Source organism: Diadema antillarum, unplaced genomic scaffold (assembly GCF_040938485.1).
Source record: "Diadema antillarum isolate AM-2024a unplaced genomic scaffold, OU_Dant_1.0 scf00000007, whole genome shotgun sequence".
Taxonomy (NCBI): Eukaryota; Metazoa; Echinodermata; class Echinoidea; order Diadematoida; family Diadematidae; genus Diadema; species Diadema antillarum.
In genome coordinates this window covers 5,362,195-5,388,954 of record NW_027270896.1, presented here as the reverse complement: position 1 = coordinate 5,388,954, position 26,760 = coordinate 5,362,195, and the positions used below count along the sequence as shown (strand labels likewise).

General features: G+C 38.6%; 1 protein-coding gene across 1 annotated transcript; it reads right to left on the bottom strand.

The window, feature by feature from the left end:
• Positions 1-345: 345 nt before the first annotated feature.
• On the bottom strand, positions 346-26,452 carry LOC139717587 (uncharacterized). The gene is made up of 14 exons (XM_071629100.1): positions 26,332-26,452; positions 20,256-20,346; positions 19,339-19,439; positions 18,446-18,678; positions 17,514-17,661; positions 16,053-16,211; positions 15,049-15,234; positions 12,266-12,351; positions 8,259-8,481; positions 6,930-6,990; positions 5,804-5,877; positions 4,803-5,026; positions 3,402-3,493; positions 346-1,516 (listed from the first exon to the last, which is right to left on the bottom strand). The coding sequence occupies exons 1-14, from the start codon at positions 26,419-26,421 to the stop codon at positions 1,500-1,502; spliced, it is 1,785 nt and encodes a 594-aa protein (XP_071485201.1). The 5' UTR covers positions 26,422-26,452; the 3' UTR covers positions 346-1,499.
• Between the last annotated feature and the right edge of the window lie 308 nt (positions 26,453-26,760).

Here is a 26,760-nt window from a genome sequence, read left to right as displayed (position 1 = left end):
AATCGTCAAACCATGCTGCTTGATAAACTGTCATATCTCAAGACATTAATGAGTGAAAACAAAACCAACAACAGTGTGCATCATTTTGTTTTGGTTTTATGTTCAGCTAATAATGTAGCTGGCTGGGAAGAAAAAAAAAAATAAAAGAAGAAAAAAAAAATTTGGTGTGCTAGCAGATGAGGCTAAATCTGGTCACTGTGGTGGCTGTAAACAGGTAAGTATTGCCTACATGTATATAATTGGCCTAGCTGCCCCTTACACACATAATTCATCTCCAGTGAAAATGTAGTGGCTTAACATACAGCAGGTAGCCGCTACAAGCAGGTGGCCGCTAAGACAGGTTTGAGGTACTTTGCATGAGTGCATATCACATTACTGCGTGCAATTCATCAACACCAACAGCATGCACTATTCTCGAGACATCTACTCGTAAACCGATTCTTCATCTTTTCCAACTTTGACTTTCTTCTGACTGGTTATCTATTGTCAGTTAAATCTCTCCGAGCATTCATGCCGTGTTCCATCCTCAGTCAATCTATCTATAATAGTTTAGTGAGATCTTGTGACATAGGGTCGAACATTTTCTTCTCTTCTTCATTCATCTCTGTAGGTTTGTTTCTACTCTTTACAGAGCACACTGCTTCTTAATTACATCTTAAAATGCACACAGCATGCCACTTCTACACAATTCCCTAGTGGCAAAACCGATTCTTGCCAAACTTGGAGAACACTTGGTGCAAAGAAGTGCCATACGAAAATATATCTGTACGAGAAATATGATGCCATGTGACAGTGTACACAAGCTCAAGACTCGCGAAAAAAAAGAAAAAAGTACTAAATATAAACATCCATCAAGATCTCTTCACACTGTATAAGTATGGACTCGTCAATGGCTACAAATGGCATCATACAGTATCACTGAGAGAGTTACTTTGCACTCTTGACTTGAATATAATTCGGCATGTAGCTGCATACAAGTCCCTCTAACATTGATGACAAAAAACACATGAAAGGATATGTGACTACAGCATCCAAGATATTAAGCTGTTTTGAATCTGACATGAAATGCGTCCAGTAGTGGAAATGAGATCAAATTGCTTATACAATACTGTTACATAAAATGCTGCTGATCAGCACAGTGCTGAACATCTCTCGTTTGTAGCATCAGCATACCAATACATGGCTTTCAAAACCAACACTTAAGAAACCATGAACATCAAAATTTGTCAGAGTAAATCAACTCACTTCAGTTTGGTGTACTTTTTGCATTCTAGCCAATTCTTTAACCAGTATTATTTACTTTATGATTATCATTCTTACACTGTTATTTTTCTCCTTTTTGTGTGTATTATTTTACCACTGTAGAATAGAAGACAGGTGGGCCATCCTTTCTTCCTTCTTTAGAAGCAGGCTGTGTGCATTGGGAGAATGAAGAGAGAATGCGTTGTGGTAAAGCAGAGGAAGGGTAGATCACCACTCTCTCTGATGGGTTTGCACTTCTATTTTATAGACAGTGCTGTGAGTGAGAGAACAAAAAAGTAGACATACAGACATCGAAATTCACATATACTACAAACATTCGTTTCATGCGGAAAACATTCGAATAAAGAAATGTTTTGCTGTTGATTACATGAAACTGCCACAACTTGCTGACCTAAGAATTTGGTTTTGTTACATAAGAACTTTTGTGTGAATATCATTTTCAAGAATCTTGGCTCCTCGCAAAATTTGAGGTTTCATGCGAGCAAAAATTTCTGGTTTTACAGTACATGTAGTTCAGGTCCCCATCTCAAAAAAGATGTTAGGATAGCAACTCTTGCTGGAATGGGAACTTCCAATAGCAACAGCCAATCAGGAAGCTGGATTCTTGTCGTTATCATGACAATTGCCATCCCAGCAAGAGCTGCGATCATATCAACTTTTTATGAAATGGGGCCCTGGTATATAAAAAAATCAATTTCAAATTGGATCCCTGTTGCGCTTGATTTTAATTTGCATCAGCCGATGGAGAAAAAAAAAATAAAAGTGTGCAATGACTTTTTCTCATCAGTTATAGAATTGTCTAAAGCTGGTAGAAAGTGCTCACTGAACACATCCCTCCGCAAGGCAGCTCTAGTTGGTTTAGAAACCAAAACATCTTACAACTGCAGTTAGTGAATTTGTCATGAAACCTACAAACTTCCCCATTCTGCTTTAGATCCAGAACTCAGTATCCAGATAAAGTGTCGGGAACAAGATAAGAAGTTATGATGTCACACAACTCCTTATATGTCTACAGCACACCTTTTTGACAAAGCATCCTGCGCATTTCCTTCTGAGTTACAGAGCAAATAAAGATGGTGTTCCTTTCTCACATCAATGAGTAATCTGGGTGACTAATATTAAAGCTGATCACTTGTACCTTCACCCATTTCTGATCTTTCCTGGAAATTCTTTTAACATGTGTTCACCAACTACTGCATAAAAATGTCAAAGTGGAAATCCATCTCCAAAATAAAGAAACCACAACAGAATAAGATTAAAAAAATACCCTAAAAAATGTTTCAAAAACAACAAAAATCAGATAAGACAAAAATAAAATAATTTTGAAATGTAAATTTTGTTTAAACATTTCTTTACCAGTCCTTACGAATAGTAGAATGAGTGAGCTAATGACGTCATGCAGTCACATGAGCCATATCTCTAAGTCAAATACTCAAAAACTGAGTGATTTGGATGGACATACTGGTAATTTCTATGATTTTCATTAAACAAAAGAATGTTGTCATGGCAACAAAATGTTTGACATAAACAAAAGATGAAGTTTGCATAACTACAAATCATAGTGGTCACATGTGTCAAATTTCAGGTCAAATGTTGAAAAGCTGAGGAAGTAACCTAGAATCATATTTTTTTGATAAACCGATTTTACGATTTTCATTCAAAATATGCTGTTACCATGGCAACATGTTTGACAAAGACAAAAGATGAAATTTGCAAATCTACGTACATTAGCAGTCACATGTACCAAATTTTAAGCCAATTGCCAAAAAATTAGGGAATTGCTGAATCCAAATTATTTTTTGGATTTTCATATAAAATATACTCTTGCTAATGGTAACACATTCTCTGACAGTAACCTCCAACGAAAAATAAAGACTGCAAATTTGCATACTATAGCAGTCACATGTGCCACATTTCAAGTCAAGTAATCAAAAACTGAGGGAGTTCGCAGAATTCTTGGTATTTTTGTACAGTTTCCATTTAAGGTATGCTGTCTATATAGCAACACATTGTTAAACAATAAACAAAGGATAAAGCTTGCATACTCATATGCATATTTATGTGCAATTGCTGCATGCAACCTCGCTACACTGAGGTTCCACTGCACCATTTGGTAGAGAATGTTTGAAAAGTCTTACCTGCCATTGCCTCTTCAGCATAGAACTTGACGTCAACATCACCATCGCCACTCAGCTTCTCGAGCACAGGTTTGACGTGGGCCACGCAGAGACTAGAAAATGATGAAAATGAAAGGGGGAAATACAGACTTATACTCGACAATTCCTTTAAACAGGGTGTGGGAATCATTAAACCATGCAATTCAATTGCAAGGATGAACAATCCACTCAAATGATAAACATATGTACAAACACAGCAAACTACTGTATACGCCATATATTTAGCAAGTCTAAATTTTTGCAAATCGGAACTTCCCGACGATTTCGCGAGTGGTTAAATTCGCAATCGTGGAGTCCTGTACCGAATGGAGAAATGTATAAGCGTATGTCACATTCATAGCTTGATCACAGTCAATATTTTCGCATGTCTTTAATTTTGCAAATACCAACTGACTCACGAAATTCACGAAAATAAAAACCTCACGAAATATTTGGCGTACACGGTATGATATGGGGGTGGGTATTATATGTGACCGTGCACCTCAAAACGAACATAAAGTCGCACACACTGATTTTGCGTGGGGACTGAAAATAAGGGAAATGGGTCAACCTAGCCGAACTTGACTTTTTCATATTTTCTGAAAAAGCGGGTCTTCTTTTACATTATGCTAAAATTTTGTATCATAAAACGGGCAGGAAAGTGTATTTTTTTAGCAGTTTATCTCGAACATTTTTGGTAGAGTAGTGTGATTAGGTGTGTCTTTAGAATCCCTTTTTCATTTCTGAAAAACCTTGTCCACACTCTTCACTTTCAACTCTAATAACTTTTGAAAGGATAGCGCTGCTTCTTTGAAAGTTGGCATTAAGTATGGACAGAATGTGTTAATGGGGCATGCTTAATTTCAGTTTAATCTGATAATCCCTTAATTGTTGCTACTCTGGTGGTTTGCTTCCTGTTTTTTGTCCTATTCATCGCACAGCCAGCACGGTTTGGTAAAGATTAAGCGCTTGAATAGACACTGTACTTCAGAGCCTCTTTTCTCAGTTCACACTTTTCCTGAGTTTGTGCTTTCTTTCCAATATTTAGATAGGTTAGGAGAGTAGATTTGATTTGAGTTATACATCATCTTAAAGCTTAAAGTCTGCTCGTTTAGAATATGGTCTTAACTAAAAATTCATGTCTGGCGACTTTTTGTTTGTTTTGAGGTGCAGGGTCACATATTATCTTGCCGGGACATATATATTTCCCTTGAAATGTCCTGAACTATGGAAGACCTGCCAGCTCTATCATAATGCCATATCTAGACCAAGAAATAAAAAAAATGAGTAAACAAAACTTTATCTGCAGTAGCAGCAGTTACTTCAAATGAAAGCAGAGCAGGACAAAGAGGAACATTCTCCTGCAATACAAAGACTGCATACCTTTGATCAACCTTTGGCCCAAGTTTCTGTAGGGTCTTGGCCACGTTGAAGCGGACATTGGCCACGGCATCGGTGGCCAGTGCGGTGACAATGGGGAGCATGTCCTTGCTCAGTACTTCAGACTCGACGACGTCGATCAGGACGTTGATGCAGAAGAGGCAAGTCATGCGGTGTAGGTAGTTCTGGTCTCGAGACATCTCCAAAATGCGCGGAATTACGGTCCTCTGCAATGAAGTCATTCAAATGCAGGTAAATTTTTAGTACAATGATGAAAGTAAGCACTGAATTGATCAGTGTTTTAGTCGTAGCCATCCATGATAAAAGAAATCATGGGCATACGTTTTCAAGCAGGATTCAAACCTACATGTATGACCTCCTGATCACTGGACAGGCGTCATCTCCCCTAGACCACTGAGCTTCCGCTTGATAGCAGTACTGGTTCTAATCCTTATAGCAAGCAGCTGGTACTGCATAATCATTCACTACAGTAGAAGGTATATTTGAGTGTACAGTGTAGCTTTTTATATCTCACTTTGAGGTTTTTTTTGAGAAATGACAGTATCACGAGAAGTCCATTATAAGAATGATGCCATGGACCATATCTACTTTATCTATACCAGTGTGTAATGGAGTTTTCTCCTGCAGCAATCATCACTCAAAGCAAATATAGACATATGAACACATTGCGAGATTATGCTTTAAACAACTATAAACTTTGTTTCCCTAGAACTGCACTTCATCTGGCAGCAATGAGACTAAAAATTAGGGTTCATACAAATACGAACGAGATGTAATTCATGGGTTTTTCAAAGATTTCTCACATACCATATTTCTATGCCTTCTTTCAATTTCCCTTTCTAGTTTTTTTTTTTTTTTTTTTTTTTTTTAACAGCTTATTTTGTCTGCCAATTTTCCACAATAGAAAAAGGAAGAAAGAGCTTCTTTTTTTTTTCTTTTTTCTTTTTTGCCTACATCATCACAGAAGCAAAAACTGTGTTTACCTTTGCCCATGATGCCCCAAACTTCTCTACCAACTTCTTCAGGTTGTTTGTTGCTGCCTCTCTGATTGCAAACACTGGAAAATTGGAAAAATAGGACAGAAACAACATAAACAAAATTTAAATTGTTTGCATTTTACTCTCTCTATAATAACATTTAAGATTAAGAAGAAGAAGAAGGAAAAAATACATCATAAAAAGAAGACAGGAAAAAAAAGTTGGCTTCAAGTGGACTTTCACTACTCATAGTACCATCCAAAAGTATCAAAGTGCACAAACCAAACCAGCTTTTTCTAAAGTAATCTGAAAACATGTCAGGAACATCAAAGTATGTACAGACACCTGTCAATACCCTCACACCATATGTTCACCTAGGTTGATTAGGTATTCTGGCTTACACGTATATATCAATATGTGTGTGTGTGTGTGTTTGGGGGGGGGGGGGTTCGGGGATTCTCTCCACATTAGTACAATGCACACACCTATGTAAAAGTGATGACACTTTGCAAATGAATTTAGAATATCATAAATTCACTTTGCCATTTGTGCCCTTCCCTTTTATCTCTAGATGGGTACCTGTATTTATCTATTTATCTATGTATTTATTCATTCCTTCATGATTTCATTCATATAATCATTTACTAACCCATCAATCAATCCATCCATTCATTCATTTATTCATTTATCTATTTTTGTTCTGTGCCTTGAATCACTCTTCTATCACCTTATTTCATCATTCATTTCAGGAGGTAGTTTAAAGTCTTCCTTACATCAGGCAAATGCCAATGGTCATACACTCAAAATCTATGCCAAAAAAAAAGAAGAAAAAAGCAAATAAAAACAAATTTTTTCCTTGTTTGGTCCTACTGCTTTTGCCACATAATTTCCATGCTTCTTCCACACTTCTATTTTCAGTACTGAACCATTCTGCTACAACACATATCAACTGAATATCATACATTTGTCCTTTTTTGTCATTTTGGCACATCTGTTCATCTGACTGTTTATTTCACCTCACTTGTAAAGAGAAAGGAATAAAAAATAAAACAAAAGTGGAAATAGGGTCTTCTCGATAACAACTCCACCCCCCCCCCACCTGAACTTCGGCAAATCAGAGTATTTCACTCACCATTGTCTACAAGCCACTGCATGCAGAGCAAGTTTAGCTTTTCATCAAAGAACTCCACACCCTGTACGTGAGAAATAACAAGTGACATCACAAGTGTAATGATCAAATCAACTTTGAGAAGTTCAGCAAAATCAGACAAAGAGAATTGGGGAACTTTTACCAACCCACACTCAGAGTTGAGATTCGAAAATCTTGGAAAGTTCAATTTTCTCATGTTTTCATAAAGTACCGAAGATGGTCGAAACTACACATGTATACATGCATACGTCGGCTGCTGATGTGCTAGACATTGTCTTGTGCAAAATGTAATCATTATGACAAAAATACATATACACACATTTTTTCTTTTCACTTAATTCATCAACTACATTGATGGAACCTCAAATACATCAATAAAATCCAAATTGCTAGATTACTGTTGACACAAAAGAAGGATGCACTTTGATTTTATGTCAAACTTCATGTCAAATTTAGACTTATGAGGAATGTGTCTATGAGATACATTGGGTGACAATAACATTATCTTCATATCCATCTTACTGGCGTATATGTGGTTGCTACTATTATTATCGTTGGCTTGAATGAACGTGAGAAAGTTCTCGCAAGATACAGTGCACTCCCATTACAGGGAAGTCCTCGGGTCTGGCAGTTTTCTTTTGTTATATCGAAATTTCTTTATGACCGACCAAATAAACAATAAAAACACACAGAGTGGACAATGTTGCTGTCTGAATTTTGACTACATTGCAACTAAAATTTTGTTTAATATAACCGTGTTTGATATTACAGGAGTTCGCATGCACAGGCAGTAATATCAAGATGAGTTAACTCTAAATTCATTCACATCTGAAATTTCACCAAAGATCAATGGACATGACTTTATGTTTGATGAAATTATTAAAATCTGATGCCCAAATCTGTCATCTGTTAGATCTAACAGCAGTAGTTTGATTCAATGTTATTAAAACAGAGTAAACAAATTATCTAAACATTGTGCTATTTTTTATTTTGTATTTTTGCAACATTGGTTTAAAGGAAGTGTCAAACCAAGCTGCTTGGGACCAGACATTTCCTCATTGTATCGGGTATCTCATTATTTCCAGCATAACGACAAGAAAGTAACGAAAGGAATTGGACTGTCAAATCTACCATGTTCTATGAAGTATCACACTATACCTTACCTTACTATGTTGAGGTACCACTGTTATTACATTGCACAAAAATACCTAATTCCCCCAAAAAACATACTCCACGCTGACAGCAAGTGGTCTGCCCAGCCTGCCCACGTGGGGCCAAAACGCTGCTCTGGCCTGTTGCAATTTGACTTACCAGCTGGCCGGCGAGCAGGGGCATGTACTCGATGATGGCCAGGCGCACCCGCCATTTGTTGTCCTCAGCGAGCTCGACGATGGCGGGGAGGAGGGACTGGGAGAGCTGCTGGATACCGATGACCTCGTTGACGCAGTCCAGGTTGCTGATGATGTTCAGCCTTACCTCGGGGCACTCGTCCTTCAGCTGGGCCAGGAAGAGGGGCAGGAGGTGCTGGATGGTGCTGGGGGTAGAGACAAGAGGTACTGTAAAAACGAGGAATGTTCACGCGCATTTCAATTTCGCGAATTTTGTGAGAGCCAAGATTTGCGAAATCAAAATGCACATGAAAGTTCTTGTCAACACTATACGCATTGAATGTTAGAGGCGACTTGCGAAAATTTCATGCAGCGAATAAGGCCGTCGGCTCCAATTCGCGAAAATGTCATGCCACGAAAATACCATGTTTTACAGTAGTTGGGGATGGATGAGGAGGTATTTGTTTCAACTTGGGTTTTCTTTCTTCCCAACTACTTCCCCCTCCATCTTAACAACTGAAAGATCTCATGGCTTTTCTAGGCTCTGCTTCATGAAGAGCCTTGAGTAACTGCAGAAACGTTGGTTCATAACTTGCCAAAGTCACATTTAGCTAACATGCGACTTGACAGTGGTGTTTCATGAAGTCATTTGTAGGCTAATATAAATACTACTGAAACTCATCGATGTTTTGGTTTTCCACAGCTGTGACTAGTACTCCCTTGAAGGACAAGTCCACTTTCATATACGTGCGGATTACCGGCAAGTGATTGCAGCAATATTAGTAAAACACATCAGTGAAAGTTATGAATTTTTGAAGTTTCAGAGCTGCCACTGTTGTATGAGAAGACTACTACAGCTTGTGATGTCATATGCGTAGAATGGCATAAAGAAAATATAAAGAAAATTCAACATTATTTTCATTTTTCTCGCATAGTAAAAGAGCTCTTGACTTGCCTCTTTCTAAAGGCAGGGGGAATAATATAATCCATAACATATGACAGTAACAAGTCAAGGTAATGTGTACTTTTTTTCAAAATATGAAATTTAGTGGAATTCTTCACATTTTCCTTTTTTGTGTGTGTTCTACGCATGTGACAACATGCACTATAGTAGTCTTTTCATCCAGCGGTGACTGCGCAGAAACTTTGAATATGAATAACTTTTGAACAGATTGTCCGATTTTCCTCAAACTTTCACTGATGTGTTCTACTAATATTTCTACATTCACTCAATCCATGTGTCTATGAAGGTGGACTTGTCCTTAAAGAGTCACTTCTAAATGAGATATTTTCACATTTTCTAGCTTTTAATAGTGATGTTTTGTGAATCATGGTAAAACTTTACTGGCATATATCCTGTACCTTCATTTCTTTATGTTTTATGTGTTAACTATTTTAGGAATGTAAAACATCCTTTATGTGCTATCCAGGGAGTTACGCTTGATTTTCGGAATAAAGTCACATCCTAAAATCTAGCAGTATTTGTACATCAATTTCAGTCAGTCCAACAAGTTGATTTTCTTCTTCTTTTCTTTTCTTTTTTTTTTTGGGGGGGGGGGGGGGGCATTTGTTGCATGTGTGGCTTGAAATGTGTCAGCATGACTACAGTCTGCAGTGAGATTTGGAGTTAAACAAAGAAAAAGGAAAAGTGAAATAGGCTTGCCAGATTGTTACAGATCTAGTTGTATTCATTCTGTTGATTGTACATCTGAATACTCTAGTGTATTGATACAAAAAAAAATAAAATCAAATTTCAAGTTTGTTTTGACTGTATTTTTTGATGGGAATAATATGCTCTGTTGCAAACCTGGCACATGTACCCGTATGTATACTGGTGTGCAAAATAATCTGAGTAATGTTCAGGGTCATTACGCTATTAAAGGTCACAGAGGCTTGGCATAAACAATAGTAAAACTCAAAACCATACTATGACTAAGTATTTTTAAATACCTATCTATGTTGTCGCATGTGAAATACCACCACTATATTGTCGCTGGGGCGGCAAGACCTCGTATCTACAAAATGTCAAATGTTCAGGAGAGCCAAAAAACATGGCGGCCAAAGCACTGGAGCAAATGGGAAAGCCTTTCCTTTGACATGCCATGGTGGCTTCATTTTTGGAGCAAGACAGTTGGGATTTGGACAGGACATCACTTAACCCATCATATGACCTTTAATCCAAAAAAGTCATTTTCACCAAAAAATGCAGATACAAGGTCTTGTCACCCCAGCGACGATATGTGACCATGTATCACAAAACCAACAAAAAGTTGCATGAATCAATTTCATGTTCGCACTCAAAATAGGTGAAATGGGCAACCTAGACAATCTTTACTTTCCTATTCTTTCTATGAGAGCAACTCATCGACAAAGTTATAAAGTTTCGGAACAGGGAACAAATGGGAAATGGTGATTTTTGCAGGTTTTTTTAGAACATGGTGCTGTAGAAGAGTGTGATAAGGTATATCTTACAGGCCCCTTTTCATTTTTCTCAAACCCTTTAACACTTCACTTTCAATTCTAATAACTTTATAGAAGATGATACTGCTTTGAAAGGTAATATCAGTCATGAATCGAATGTATTTCTCGGGTGTGCAAAATTTCAATGCAATCTGATAATCCCTTTATTGTGGTTGTTATGGTGTTTTACATCCTTTTTTATTATTATTATTATTTTTTTTTTTGTCCTGTTCCCTGTATAGAGCACAGCTTGGTGAGATTAAGCACTTGAATAGAATCTAAACTTCAAAGCTTCTTTTCTCAATAAACACTTTTCCAATGAGTGTACTTTCTGTCCATCATTACAAAAGGAAAGGAAAGCCCATTCATATTGAGTTAGACATAATTTCAAAGCTCAGAATCTGCTTTTTTAGAATCTGTCCTTTACTAAGGAACCATGTTTGGCAACTTTTGGTTGGTTGGGTCACACATAGGTTGTAGATGTTTGTATTCTCTATATGTGTAATATTGATGAAACCGCTCAATAGCAGTAATACCACCAGCATCAAGAATCTATAACATTAACCCGAACTGCTCTTGGGGGGGGGGGGCCTCGGAGCCCCCCCCCACCCCTTGACATTTCGCACGATTACTCTGCAACACGCAATGCTCTCGCCGCGATGCTCCATGACTTTTTTCTTTTGAGTTTCCCGCACATTCTGACACCAAATTTGTGACGCCTGGGGGTACGGTTCTGAAGTTACATGACTTTTTGTACATGCACGTGAGGCCAAAAATGGCTAAAAAATGTGATTTTGTGTACAAAGTCAATGCAAATTGAGTTTTTTCACATAGTTCATATAAATATGCTTATTTTTACTCTCAATGGCTAAAATTAGTTTGTTTTAGGAGTATTATGCTTCAAAAAGTTTCTGTGACAAATTTTGTTACAAAAAACAACAGAAACAAAAGGTCGAAAAAACAAAGAAATACAAAAGAAATTCATGAAACAATAAAATAAATAAGAAATTAATTTTGATACCGAATTTTTTTTCAAGTACATTTGCTAAGAATGCCACAAAGATTAATTATACCAAAAATGAGCACTTTTGGAGCTTTATTTACTGATTTAGATGAAAGATGCTGATTTCTTGCATAAATTATCATAATTAATCAAAATAAAATAACAGAAGTCTATTTAGGAAAATTTAAAAACACGATCTTGTAGATTACATCGCACACTACCATTGTGCAAAGTTCCGCGGCGATCGCGCGATCCACGGCCGAGATCTTGGGGGGGCCCTTGAGGCCCCCCCCCAGTCTTTCGAGCTACCAAAATAGCCCAGTCTTTTTAGGGTTAAAACTGCATCTAATATAATGCTCAAAGTACAGTGCCAAGTTATCAACACCTCTCTGAAATGCCCAAAACACCTGACTATGAGAAACTAAATTCCATTTAGGCACGAGCATGAAAGTTTATATTAATTTCTTCAACTGTTATATTCTAGTGGTGTTCTCGGTTCATTAGTACATGTACTTCAGTTGTCTTACTTGTCTTTGCCGAGAATTGGTGATAGACCCATGATGACAGACGCGAGGGCGCTCTTCACATGTTGGTTAGCATCTGAAACCAAGTCCTGTTGGAACAAATGTAGCAAGAACATCTCAATCATAAGTTCATAACTTGACCTGCCACGATACTGTTGGAATCCAGAAGCTCAGAAGAATGCATGCAAATGCACAATAACATTACAGATGTTTAATGTCTATTACGAACTAACTACACATTGAGCGTGTTTCTACTGAGAGCACCTCACATCCCTGGCATCGCCACGAATTTTGTCCAACGCAGCACCTCGTATTTTATGACCACTCGAGCTGTTTCTACTGAGCGATAAAATACGAGGTGATGCAAAGGTGACGTGCAAATGCGGCGATTCCGGAAGTCAGGTATTTTTAAAGTCACAGATTTGGGTCACGCGCGCACTGCCTGTTAATACGATCCGAACCCTGCCTGCTTTGCTACAACTGCGTCGGCTATTTTTTGATTAGCCATTTTCTCTTCGTCTTCCCATCCAATATACCCCGAGCTAACATACTGGTATCCTGCCACTGACTGATGAGAAATCTTTGGAGATCGAGGGTCCAGTTGAGATTTTCTCAAGGCTGCGACATACTAATGTGGTACTCTCGCGATTCGAGACAATATAAAATGAAATAACGCGGTGTAAAATCAAGTAAGTGATGAGGGCTTAGTAATGCAATAAGTTAGGCTGTTAATCACGCGAACAATAGGCGATGAATGCCACAATTCACATGTAACGTAACGTATAGGGCCTATAACACATACACAAGAGAGTTGGTACCAACAAAGCATGATGCGAACACGGTCGTTGTGTGTACACACGTATTTTGTACACATGTGTGCGATAAACCGATTGAAAAGCGCGGGGAGAAATTCTAGACGTCCGATACACCACGAATTTCGCTACCCGGTGTGTTTCTACTGAGAATCGTCCTTCGCGTCACCACGCATCGACCACCTCAATAGATGGACGACGGAGCACCTCGCATCAGCCGGCATCGGCCACTACCAGATCTGTTTCTACTGAGGAAAAATTCGAGGTGTCACCACGCATCGGCCGGTATCGGCCGTCATCGGCCGGTATCACCACACATCGGCTGGCATCACCTCGAATTTTCGTCGCTCAGTAGAAACACGCTCATAGTCAAGGTGCTAGAGCATCTTTCCTCTTCAAGCAGACTCATACGTGTGGAAACGTGATGAAAACCTAAAATGACATCAAAATGCTCCATTCTGCTGGGAATGCCTATGTTTTAAGAAAAAAAAAATGATATATCAATCTAATCCTAGCTGGATGACCCTTTTCACCTGAAGCAAGGGAAAGTCTAACCAGTAGGAGATACTGCCTGGTGAATGAACTTTCAAGCTAATAGTCTATTGTAATGCACTAACTCGCTCCATGTCCAGGGGGCAAAAAAAGGATTGCAAATTACAGCAACAACTATGATTGGATCATCAGATTATCATAAGATGGGGCATACTCATGAAAAACATTGTATTCGCGATAAATTTCATATCAATGTTATTGCCGACTGTTTTGTCAAGTTCTTCAAGGGTGTCCATGCATACTTTTATGCATCACATTAGAAACTAGATATATCGCTATGGCGACTGATATGCCTCCGCCATAATGCATGGTTCTCCTAATAGGTCTATAGTACAATGTCCTGACAATGTGTGATGACAGTTTCACACAATTGGCAAAATATTAAAATGACAGGTTTGCCACAAATGTGCCGAATGTTCACTTTCCTAGAACTAAGTTCAATTGGATGAATGACTAAAATGTCAGAATGCAGGTATTTGGGGAACTGATGATTTTTACTTGACTTTTGACCCTTTTATAAGTTTATGCATTGAGTAATTTTCAAGGTATTGAGAAAAAGTATAATTTTAGTATCAAATGGGAAAATAGCATTATCTAAACCTGGCCTTTGACCTTTGACCTCACAGTTCCAAAGAGAATCGCTGTAAGGTTGAACATGCATAAATATGTAAGTTTCATGATGATACCTTGAGTTACTTTTGAGATATGGAGGAAAAAGTGCAATTCAGCACTTTCACTTGACCTTTGACCTTCTGACCTTTGACCTTTTGGCAAGAAACTTCCCACAGAATATATACTGGGTAATACATGTATACATCAAGTTAAAAAGAAAAAAAAAAACCTTCAGGCATTGCATAAATATAAGGAAAGAAGTGATATTTTGAGGAGTTGACCTTGACCTTTGACCCATGACCCCCAACTTCACTAGATAATCACTGCCCATCGGTACAAGCATATATACTAAGTTGCATGAAGATACCTTGAACCATTTGCGAGATATGGAGAAAAACATGAAATTTCAATTTTTTTCACAAAATAACCTGTGACCTTTGACCTTTGACCTTTGACCCTGTGACCCTAAAATCCACATAAAGTATTATCCCCCAAGGATACACCCTCATACCAAGTTTGATGTAAAACCACCACACGGTTCTTGAGATATCGACAAAAACAAAACGGGACGGACGGACGGACGGACGGACGGACGGACGACCCGAAAACATAATGCCTCTGGCCACTTCATTGCGGAGGCATAAAAACGTGGACATAAACACCCAATGGCCATGGCATGCATCCTGTGATTACATGTGGGTTGGCATAGAGTAGGCACTCGAATGGGGAATTTTGTGTCATCCACCTGCGATAACATCAATATTAATTTCCCTGCCTGCTACCAAGGAGTGGCCCTTCAGTTCTTCTCACCTTGACACAGGGGAGTATGCTGGTCATGATGATCTGTTCCCTCGCGCCCGGAGAGAGCTTATCACAGAACGCCTTGACTTTGTGGGAAGCTGCGGCCCGCACCTCGGCCTCGCAGTCCTTCAGAAGGCTCTGGAAGGCCGGGACCAGGTCCTGCTTGGTGATTTCCGGCCCCACGGCATCTTGCAGCTGTCGGATGATAGAGGTCCACAAAATAATGCATTGCAGCACATGAGGAAATCATTGCAAAGGTCAAAGTCGTACCCCATAATGCATTTATAAATCAATAATGCACTGCTATAACAATAACATTAACACTGTATGTCTGTGTGTGTGTGGGGGGGGATAGTCAGAGGAACTAAAAATTATGTAAAATAAAGACAGAAAGGAACTTTCAAAAATTCAATAATCAGTGGGAAATTATACAATATGAAGGAAGTGTAGGTAATATTCATTATACACATAACTGTACGGATAATGAGATAACATTCAAGTGATCACAAAACAACCACAATGGTTTAGTTGGATACACATGTATGCCACGCAATGGCAAATTATTGTAATTTTCTTTCTGTCCCACCCCCATCCAACATACATAACATACTGTAAAACCAGAAGCATCTGCCGCATGTAACTCTCGCAAATGGGAGTTGATGGCCTTTTTTGCTGTATGAAACTTTCATGAACTACTGCTGGCATTCAATGCATCATGTAGAAAAAAAAAAACACTTTCACATCCATTTTACTTTTATGATTTTAAGCTCCTTGCGAAATACATGAAATTTTCATGTACATGAAAATTTCTGGTTTTACAGAAGGTAGGTGTATACTAAAGCACAAGGTGTATACTTAAGTGTATACTAGTGTATACTAAAGCACAAGTGTATACTTAAGGTGTATACTAGGTGTATACTAGGTGTATACTAGGTATATACTAAAGCACAAGGTGTATACTTTAGGTGTATACTAGGTGTATACTAGGTGTATACTAAAGCACAAGCTGTCACCTCGTTGAACTTGTCTGCCACCATGTAGCGGACCCGCCAGGATTTGTCCTCTGCGCAGCATCGCATCGTCGGCATGATGAGATTTTCGGTGTCCTCGTTGGAGAGAAGGGAGGCGATGCTGACACAGGCCTCCACGGCCAACAGTCTCACTGAGTCCTGCTTTGAAGTGAAGAGGGAGGGAGCAAAGTAAAAACCAACACACCAAAATAATGGGCTGTCTTTTTGTTTCTGGTAGCAATCGCAGGTTTCCCTTAACCCTTTGAGGATGGACCGATTTTGCTACAACACACATTTCCCATAGACATTTGCCCGAGTATACTTGGGACTCGTCCTCAACGGGTTAAAGAAGCAATGTCCCGAGACCTTTGAAAGTAGAATAGTACCACTGAGGCAGACCTCAGAGCCCTACAGTCTCAAGAAGTGTCCATTTTGAGAATAAGGACGAAGATTTGGCCTGATGAGATTTCCAACTAAATATGTGTACAAAGTGATACAGCAAATGATAAGATAGCAATGTCAGAGCAAGCTCCTGCCCACTCTGCAATGACAAAAAATTTGGGTAAGAAAAAAAAATCAAATCATGGCAATATTTTCAATTTGTTACATGACTTTTTGTGAGTGAACATGGGGAGGCAGTATGCATTGGCTATGAACTGTAAAGGTGACAAGCACGGATTCAATCCTACTCGGTTTTCTATCTTGGTGAAATTTCAACCATACTAGCGTGCCTAGTTATCTGCTTGACACCAGACTGTCGTCACTCACATATAATGAATGCATACAAGTGTACGGAACGTAGCAGTTAATACAGAAAATTCACATTCTTAGTTCCCTCAACATGCAGACGCATGGATCTCTACCTAAACACAGCATACAGTGGACTCTCGTTACAACGAAGTCCTCGGGACCGGCAGTTTTCTTTCGTTATATCGAAATTTTGTTATAACAGAACAAAGAAACAATAATAAACATGGCGCAGATATTTCTGCGGCCTGAAAATTTTCTTCGTTGTAACCGGAATTTTGTTCTAACCGTGTTTGTTATAACAGGAGTGCACTGTATACGGCTAACAGGTGGCCAGTGTCCTACCAGCTGTTGAGGATAAACAGTTTGCACCTAAAGTATGCCACTTTCCTGACAACAAAGTTATTTCATACAAGAGCAAGGTGGCTGCCAATACCTGCAGATAAGAATAAAACTATATTGAAGCAAAAATAAAAGTTTTTCTTTTTTTATGCTGTTTGATCCTGATGGTATTTCTGCTGCTGAAGACAAAAAAACAACAACAACAAAACTCATATTGGTTAAAAAAATACAAAAGCGCACATAGTAAACATGCTGATTAAAACTGCCAAGAGAGACAGTATGTTTGTGTCAAAAACACCATAAAACATCATAACAATGTTGTAATTGTGAGCTCTGTATTGGTATTTGCTAGCCTTACACTCCATGTATCATTACCTGCTCATCACTGGCCAAGCTGTTGAACATAGGAATGAGGTCTGACTTGATATACTCAGGCTCCACGACCTTGGCAAATTCACCCAGCTTGCTGGCTGCTGCTCTCCTTACCATAGGGGTATCATCGCCACATAAACAGTTGAACATCCTGGGATGGGAATGATCACACATTTTGTCTCGTGTTCATTTCCTTTAAGTCTTTTTAATTTTTTCTTAAACAGTTTTTCTTACAATAAGTCCAGATTGTGTTTATGTTGACCTCAATGATTGAATTAACGTCAGACAAAAAGCGTTGATGAAAGTTTCATCAAAATTAGATATTCAGATTAATACATTACATATATTCAGTTTAATGTGAAATTGAATGTTTCATATTTTCACCGAACACACAAAAAAAATTAGATAATGTCGTCACCTCACAACACGCCAACTGATATACGCAATAATATTTAATAGAATTGTGTTGTTTGATGATGTACAGTAGCAACTGGAACAATTTTCCCCCTTGAAGTCATTGTTGGTAGGCTAAATACAATACTACACTAATTTAATGTCCCAGAAAGCATAAATTTGATTTTAACTGATTTCAGGTCAAAAACCAAGAAAATTTAGTGCAGATTGTGTACAGTTCAATGGAAGAATCCCCATTACCAAATCGATGCCACATTCTGGCAGAGCAGATTGTTGTACTTTTTCCCCCTCATTTTCAAGGGGTATAAACCCATCAAAGTGAAATATCCATGAATACATTAAGTCTCTTCAGATGTACATGTAGGAGCCAGCTTATGCATGCAAACTGTCACACCAATTGCCTTTAATAAATTGCACTGCTTTGGACAGGCAGTGGTCATACAATTGTACACCCCACATGACAGAGGAGGTACATGCAGTTTGTGTGGGAGAGACAAAAACTTGACGAAGAACAAACTCACGCTCGTAATTCCCCCTTTATTGTCGCATTACACCTGGTGTAGCAGACGCTGAAGAGGCCGCACGCGGATGTCCGCGACGTGAACCAGTCACCCGCCGCCAGGCGCTTCACCATGGGTACAAAGTGTGTTTCAAGATCTGCCTGGGAGTGCTCCTCCGACAGCTTCCGGAGGCTCTCCACTGCTTTGTCTCGCACAACCGTTTCCTCAACTGTGGCTAGGCTCTCAAGAGGAGCCTAGCAAAGGGGAAGTTGTTCAGAAAATTTGTCAGTCACAGAAAAAGTTACACCTACAATTGTATCACCACGTAAAAACATTCACATCTTATCTAAAATAAACAAAGTACAGTTTATGCCAAAACATTTCACCAAGGTTTCAGTTTTTTTTTTGTGTGTGTGTGTGTGTGCGAGAACCTTGTACACCTTGATTCTCACAAAATCAAAATCAATAACATATACAATGTATCTTAATCTCAAATTTATTTTTCTGTAACACTTCACATCTCAAGGGTGGAAAACTGTTAACTTTCCTTGTATTGGACAATACTTTTTGTCATTCCACCACAACACGTATGAGTTCTGGATTATGATGTTAATCACTCTTGACACTGTCTAACAAATCCTGACTGCTAAAGTTTAGTAGTGAAAAGTGATACTAAAGCAAAAAAATTCACAATACAAAAATTATCGTATGTACTACAGCATAATTTTAATTGTAGGTCTTTATACATGTACTTAATGTCATTTCATTGTGTTGTGGAGTTATGTCACATTAGGAGTGTGAGGGACTTTGAACATGTATGTACAATGTAAATACAATTATTTCATCTTTATGACTATAGATTTTTTTTTTAAAGTCTGTATTCATTGGTGATCACATGCATTGTCTTGACTTACCAATAAACAAGGTACATGTTCTTGGCCACCAACTAATGGAGTAAAAGTGCCCAACTGCTCAGCAAGTGCCAAAAGAACTTCATCCTCGTCATAAATAGTATCTGTTCATGGAGAAAAGATTTGACATGAGGGAGTGATTACTAAATAAGTATTGGTCTGTGTCACAGAACAGAAGAGTTCTTGAAAATCAATTCATACAATGTATACTTTGTACAAGCATGTACATGTAGAAACAGACCCATACAGCTGTCATTAACTTTCTACCACACATAAAATGTTAGTACATACATATGTACAATACAAAAATCTACATGCAATCTATGTAATGAGCACACACATCACCACAGAATATGCAGAGTCCATCCATAAGTAAAATAATCTATCACATCAAAAACTGGTTGATGGAGAAATGATTCTGTGTAAAGAAAATAATGTAATTGGCATGCTATGCAGTCTCAACTTTACACTGTAGTAAAAGTACAACACATTCCCTCCACTCCTTACTGACAAGGTAGTATTCCATGTAATTCTCCTGCCTTCTGAAAGAGGCAAGTACTCTGTTATCATGCAAGAAAAGTAAACATATGATGTACTTGTATGTTGAATCTCCTTCATTTTTTCTTTAGGTACCACTCTGTGCATGTGACATCACAAGCTGTACTGTAGTAGACATCTTCTCATACAGCATGTGGTGGCAATGAAACTTCATAAAATCCATACACTGTAACTCATCCATAACCATCAAGCTCCATCACTTCATATTGCTGCATATTGATGCATATTTTAAATGTAATATTATTCATCATTTGTCTTTCCTTTTTCACATGATAAGGAGAGTCACTAATTAAAAAGAGAGAATCAATACTATCTCACAATAAACACATGTACAGAAAATCTCTTCATTAACACAAACTCACCAGTGAGGAATGGTATAAGTTCTCCACGGCTTCTCTCTACACCAAGTGCTAATGCAATAGTTGACAACTTCTTTATACTGTTTAGCCTCCTCTGAAAAAGACAAACATTAATGAACAAAAATAAAATAAGAACAGAAGGCATCAATAAAAGCTCACACAGCATTTCACTTAATACTGCAATTGGATGGTCGATTGGAACTCCCCACGGTACACACATTACATGTACATCAATGTACAGTACAGAACCAATGCCATACCAGTGGTACAAAGTGTACATACACATTCACATTCTGACATACAGAATATTTACACAGAATCTACAATCTTACGTTGTATAATTTACTATGAAACTGCAAATATAGACAGAGATACACATAAGTGTACATACTGATCTACAGTACATGTACTTGTATTAGGTGTTACAAAAAACAAAAAAATTCCCACTTTTGATCCTTAATAGGTTGAAAACTATATATCAAATAAGTTGTCATTAGTATGAGTGATAGCTTAATAGTGTACAATTTACTTGGAGGTGATGTGAATAAGAAAGCATGAATCATTTTCATTAAATCCATGGTTAATTTTAAAGTTAAGTTCCAGATTTTGGTCAAATTTGAACCCTCTGCACAAAAATGAACTTTACACAGGAACAGATGATGTGTACATTGTATGTGAGTGTGTGAGTGTGTGTGAGTCCTGTCACAGATGCACTGTGGGATTCCTCGGGAGCATTGTCGCTTCTGATTGGTTTGCACGTTTCTCAGTTCCCATGAGATTCAATGCAATTTTCGTTTGCTTTTCTTTTGTTGCTGCTTTTTTCTTCAGTTAGAACAACTCTAACAAAAATAGTTTAAAACTTCTAAATTTTACTGATTTGCAGTCATTACAGTCATGGTTCACCACTGCAAAGGCTTCAACGTGCTGGTGACATTTCCTAGTCTTTTGTTTTTTAAGGCTTTATATTCTTTCACCCTTGTCAAAATCTTCTTTCACGCACACACACACCCTCGCTCATAAGCATGCACATGCATACACACACACACACACACACCATGAACAAACACAATTGAATCTTAATCGCTACCTCGACTCAGTACGAGCTGAGAAAGGCAGAAAAGAGTATGATCTTTTTAAAGATACCATAGAACTTGCTCTTATCGCTGTGAGATAGCTACATTCAGATCAATAGCAGCACTCGTTGCTGTGAACATGCTTTGTATGGTACTGTTTTGCACACCGTGCCGCACTGTCTGCTCCTGTGCAACGCAGTTGTCACAGAGCGAGATAGCTGCGATCGACATGGATTCCAACAAGTGTAAAAGTGTCGAAACAGTGAAAATTTCTTTATTGACGTTACTGTCCAAGTTGAGCTTTCTACGGCAAGTACTGGACTTGAATCTCACTCAGATGCAAATATTCGAGGCTGTGAATGTTGGATATTTAGAGCAAGTTTGTGCATGTTTGGAAATTGGAGATCATTTGACAAACAGGTATGAGGTAGGCCTAAGTAGACCTACACTACAGCTGTACAGTACACTAGCGCTGAAGATTCTTGCAGACTAAACCATAAAACTGGAATTTAGTTAAAGTTGGCATCCTGATCCTGTGAGGCAGTGTGCGAAACTGTACTAGCGCCAAAACTCTTTTGCCAAGAGCAATTTGTACTGACCGATAGGTCTAACAGTTAACGTTAGGCCTTAACTTACAATGTATGGTAGGTCTACTACGTGTACATATCCACCACCCTTTTCAAAACCGACCACATAGTTTTGGCGCACAGAACGCTTAGTACGCACTGCACTGCGCACAGAGCACATAAAAATGTATTGGCTTTGACCATTGATGAGGATGTGTGGGAAAACGCGAAAATTCACTGTTCATTAATGGTTTTAATCAAGGACAAAATTTCGAATGAATATTTTCACCAAATCGTAATGTAATATCAATGCATTTTCTAAAAAGCTTCGTACAACACGGTGTTCAATACAACTCGGTTTGTGTGCACTGTCAATGGAAAAACAGCGGTCGATCTAAAAAAGGAGCGGCATCGCGAGGAGCTGAAACGAGGCCACGCAAGTTCGATGGCGATATTTTTGCACTGAAACTTCGAATTGAAAAGGGAACGGCATTTGATAGTGCTGGATTTTCTCAATCACGTAGGTTAAGTTTTTACGTGAATTTCAGTGTTAAATATTCTTATCAAGCAAATAAAGATTAGGCGGTCGATGTGGAGACTATAGTAGGTCCAACCATACTATTCATATTTTATCCTGTAATAACTGTAACGTTAGTGTTAGGGTCCTAGATCATGTAGATTCTAAATTATTATGTGTTTACTACTGACCGTAGACAGAAAGATCCGTCTGTCCGGAGGAGTCTTTTATATTTTTGACGTTATCGCTCTCCTCCGTAGACAGACGGAAGGTACTGTATTATTAGTACCCATCGCTGTGTGGATGTTCTTAACCACTGTCTCTATGGAAAATTGAGTGAGGTACCTCACCCTTCTCGATTGCATCTAATTCACGGACCTAGGTCAGCAAATTTAAGCTTGTATAGCAAAATGAACATTTCAAGAATGCACTACACTCACCAGATTAATAATGAATAATCCAACATTTTGGTAGAATTTTCAACGTAAAACACACATCAACTAGCCCATCGCGTCGTTACGTTCAAACTGCAGAAACATACTACAGTATGAATCCGTTAGCCAATCACGTGCGAGGTACAGTAGTTTCTACATGTTTTTTCACTAAAAAAACAAGTACGTGTGTAGAAACCTCGCAAGTAGAAACACGCAACCTACAGATTCAAAATAGAGGTGGGCTATAGAGGGTCAATTTTAGGTCACATTTTCAGAACATGCTCATCACACCTTAGTTTGATGACTTTGTGCCTACTGACACCATTTTTGAAAAAAAGAACGAAAAAAATGCGAAATCCAGGGTGCCCTGGCCGAAATCGTTAAAAATCCAAGATGGCCGCCGTTTCGGCTTAAAAAGCACATTTTTGGCTATTTTTTGTTCTATTGTGATGGTTTTGGTGTCTAACCCCATGTTTTAGGGGTCAAGGAAATGGATTATAATGATAATTTTAGTGTAAAACCTAATCTTCCACATGATACTAACCTGTTTCCCATATTCAGGGTTACATTTTCCTTGTCCTTTACCCCTACCCCAACCACCATTTTTTACACTTTTTTCTGTATTTTTTCAAGTCGTGTTGACTACCATACTCTTAATAACAAGTTGTAGCTGTCAATCTGGTGTTTTCTACCAACAATAGTACAGCAAGAAATATACAAATTACATACGTTATACGTGTGTCATGCAGATACCGGTATGTGGCTGGTGCATTCAGGATGCATGGTAACTGTGCAACCAGTACTAATACTGTTTCTGCAATTTAGTGCCCATTGACATTTGGTCATTAGACCTTAGTCAAAGTGTACAATTCTACTGTAGGTGTACAATTTTGTGAAATGACTTGAATAAGCCTTCTATGATATGCCAATATTGTCCAGCACAAAGGTCATGTTTCGGCTGGATGATGCATCCCATGAGCCTATATATTGTACATTATGGAAGAATCTGCATCAGCAGTACTGTCTGTACATCAGCTTGCAATTCCATGTGCCTCATGCTCTTGGTCTCAACACATACCAAATGTGCCAGTTTCGTGCACCTTTGTATGTAATCCAATATCGCAATGCAGAATCATTGATGCCCATTTAACTATCAACAGTTTCTTCAAGGTTGGAATGGGCAGTTGGTTGTATGATACCATTGATTGACTTAAGATTGAATGCATTCACCATGTCATCTTCAGTAGGCAGATCAGGGGCAGGGAGATTATCAGACTCTCCTCCAGTCACTAGAAGAGTCAATTTCACCTTCATTTCCACCTCAGAGATTTGGTATCAAGACCTCATACACGTGTGGGTGCACAATAATCTCAATGGGATATGAGTCTGCGGTATGACAGTTCTCCACGTAAAATAGCTTTGAGTTTGGTGAGATCTCGGGTATCCAGGCATTTCTTGAGTTCGTCAACTTTGTTAATTAATGGGCCTCCCCATGTTTTACGTTTTTGTAACAGACAGCCTGTAGATGCACATACTGGTATTCTAAATGCTTGTTGTGCTTGGGTCACATTTTGGAAATGGAAAAGAGAACCTAGGGACTGGAAATAACATATATAGTCAACAGATATTAATTACCTCAGCTTTAGGCACTTTCAGTCACAGAGAGTATCAAAGATGATGACTTTACCATATGATGCTTTGTGAGGAACATACATTTTACATAACATTTGTTTGTCATAGAACTGGTTGGATAATCACAAAAATGGTATCAAATTTCCCATCAAACATGAGGACTCTTGCTTTATAAAAGTACAGCAATATACCGTACGTGGTAGGGAAAAGCGGGCATGAGGAATAAGGGACCAAGTGGTGATGGTGAAACACCAAAACTAGGCTAAAAGATGAAAAAATGACTGAGTTATGGTAAATGTGTTTTCTAGGCAAGATGGCAGATACAATGTAATCATCCAGTCAAGTATGGTGCTGGACAATTGACATATAGAAGGCTTATTCAAGTCATTTTACAAAATTGTACACCTACAGTAGAATTGTACACTTTGACTAATGTTAGAGGTCTAATGACCAAATGTCAATGGGCACTATAAAGCAGAAACAGTATTAGCACTGGTTGCACAGTTAGCATGCATCCCGAATGCACCAGCCACATACCGGTCCCTGCATGACACACACATGTATAATAAAAGTTATTTGTACATTTCTTGTTGTATCGTTGGAAGAAAGACCAGATTGATAGCTTGTTATTAAGAGTATGGTAGATAACATGACTTGAAAAAATACAGAAAAAAAGTGAAAAAATGGCGGATGGGGTAGGGGTAAAGGACAATGAAAATTTAACACTAAATATGGGAAAAAGGTTAGTATCATGTGGAAGATCTAGTTTTACACTAAAATTATCATTATATTCCATTTCCTTGACCCCTAAAACATGGGGTTAGACACCAAAACCATCACAATTGACCAAAATATAGCCGAGTTATAGCCAAAAATGTGTTTTTTAAGCCGAAACGGCGGCCATCTTGGATTTTTAACGATTTCGGCCGGGGCACCCTGGATTTCGCATTTTTTTCGTTCTTTTTTTCAAAAATGGTGTCAGTAGGCACAAAGTCATCAAACTAAGGTGTGATGAGCATGTTCTGAAAATGTCACCCTCTATAGCCCACCTCTATTCAAAATGGCAACTTACACAGTTACAGCTAGCGAACGGCGATGTTGCGATATGGATAAAATTTCTGCGTTATAACCTACCGGTACAGGTGCTGTAGTTACTGTATTTTGATTGCACAATGTGAGAAATTTACCCCAAATATTGCTGCATAATGTGTCATGCCATGTCAAACTTGTTTGAATGTAAAAAAGCTGTCTGAAATTTGGTTTATCGCAACGTTTGATCTGTGCGCGACTGCAATAAGCTGCTCCACACAGGAGCCGGAATCATTGACTTCGGTCTGTATACGGAGGGGTCCCCTAGTGAAGCCAGACGCAGTCTCTGCAGAACATTCCCCGACGACAAGATACAGACCAATCTTTCGGTCAATGCTGACCGGTAATTCTACTAGAGTGTTAGACTGTTCGTGTTCTGCTCACACTCGGCTCATCCTAAGGAGTCACTTCTAGAAATCTAGATCTAGATAATCAATGTTCTAACGTTGTTAGAGGTGTAGATTTAGAACCCAACGTTGGGGTCATGGACATTATTGCATGGGCATGTATCAAATCATCTCTCCATCAGTAAATCACTCAGACTCAGTATCACATAGAAACATACGCTCAGTGACAGCAGTAAGCACCGTGTTGTCACGGCACCGCGCTGATTGCTAATGCCACACAGAGTGCACAGTGTTGTGCACAGTGTTGTGGATCCTATACAGCACGCACATGAAGTTACAAGGCACATAAATTCCTTTCGGTGTTGGAGAAATACCCAAAATCTATTTGTTCTGGCATCAGATACGGTTTGTCCAACTTTACCTGAACATCTTCGTTCCTAAGCTCGTCAATGAGCACAGCAATTGGATAAAGAGAGTCATCTGCCGTACACTGATCACTTGTTGACGCCATTTTGTCTGTATTTACGCCGGTATCTCGTGAATTGACGGGTTTCAAATGGGAATAGAGCTATAGAGTACCCGGATGAGCGCGTACGTTTTTGCGCACACGTTTTCTCTTGACAGCAGGTAGAGCGAAGGTCGGAGGTTGCGCACGTACGAACTGTGTGCATCTCGCGGTTTCTAGAAGGTGCTCCTGTGTCACAAGCTCAAATAATCATTTAGTAATAACACTATCTTGTCAGAAGACAGATCGACTTCATGTATAATCCAGCATGGATCAGATTGCTCATTTTGTTTGGATAATTTACTATCATCAAGGAGGTTGTTTTTTCGGCATTTGTTTGTTTGT

What these genes read in the sequence shown, in the direction of transcription:
- LOC139717587 (XM_071629100.1), bottom strand. Translation starts at nt 26,421, where the DNA reads ATGGCGTCAACAAGTGATCAGTGTACGGCAGATGACTCTCTTTATCCA. An exon ending in TTAGGAACGAAGATGTTCAG is followed by an intron (nt 20,347 to 26,331) that starts GTAAAGTTGGAC and finishes TGTCTTTTTCAG; the next exon opens with AGGAGGCTAAACAGTATAAA. An exon ending in GCAGTGGCTTGTAGACAATG is followed by an intron (nt 5,878 to 6,929) that starts GTGAGTGAAATA and finishes CCAATTTTCCAG; the next exon opens with TGTTTGCAATCAGAGAGGCA.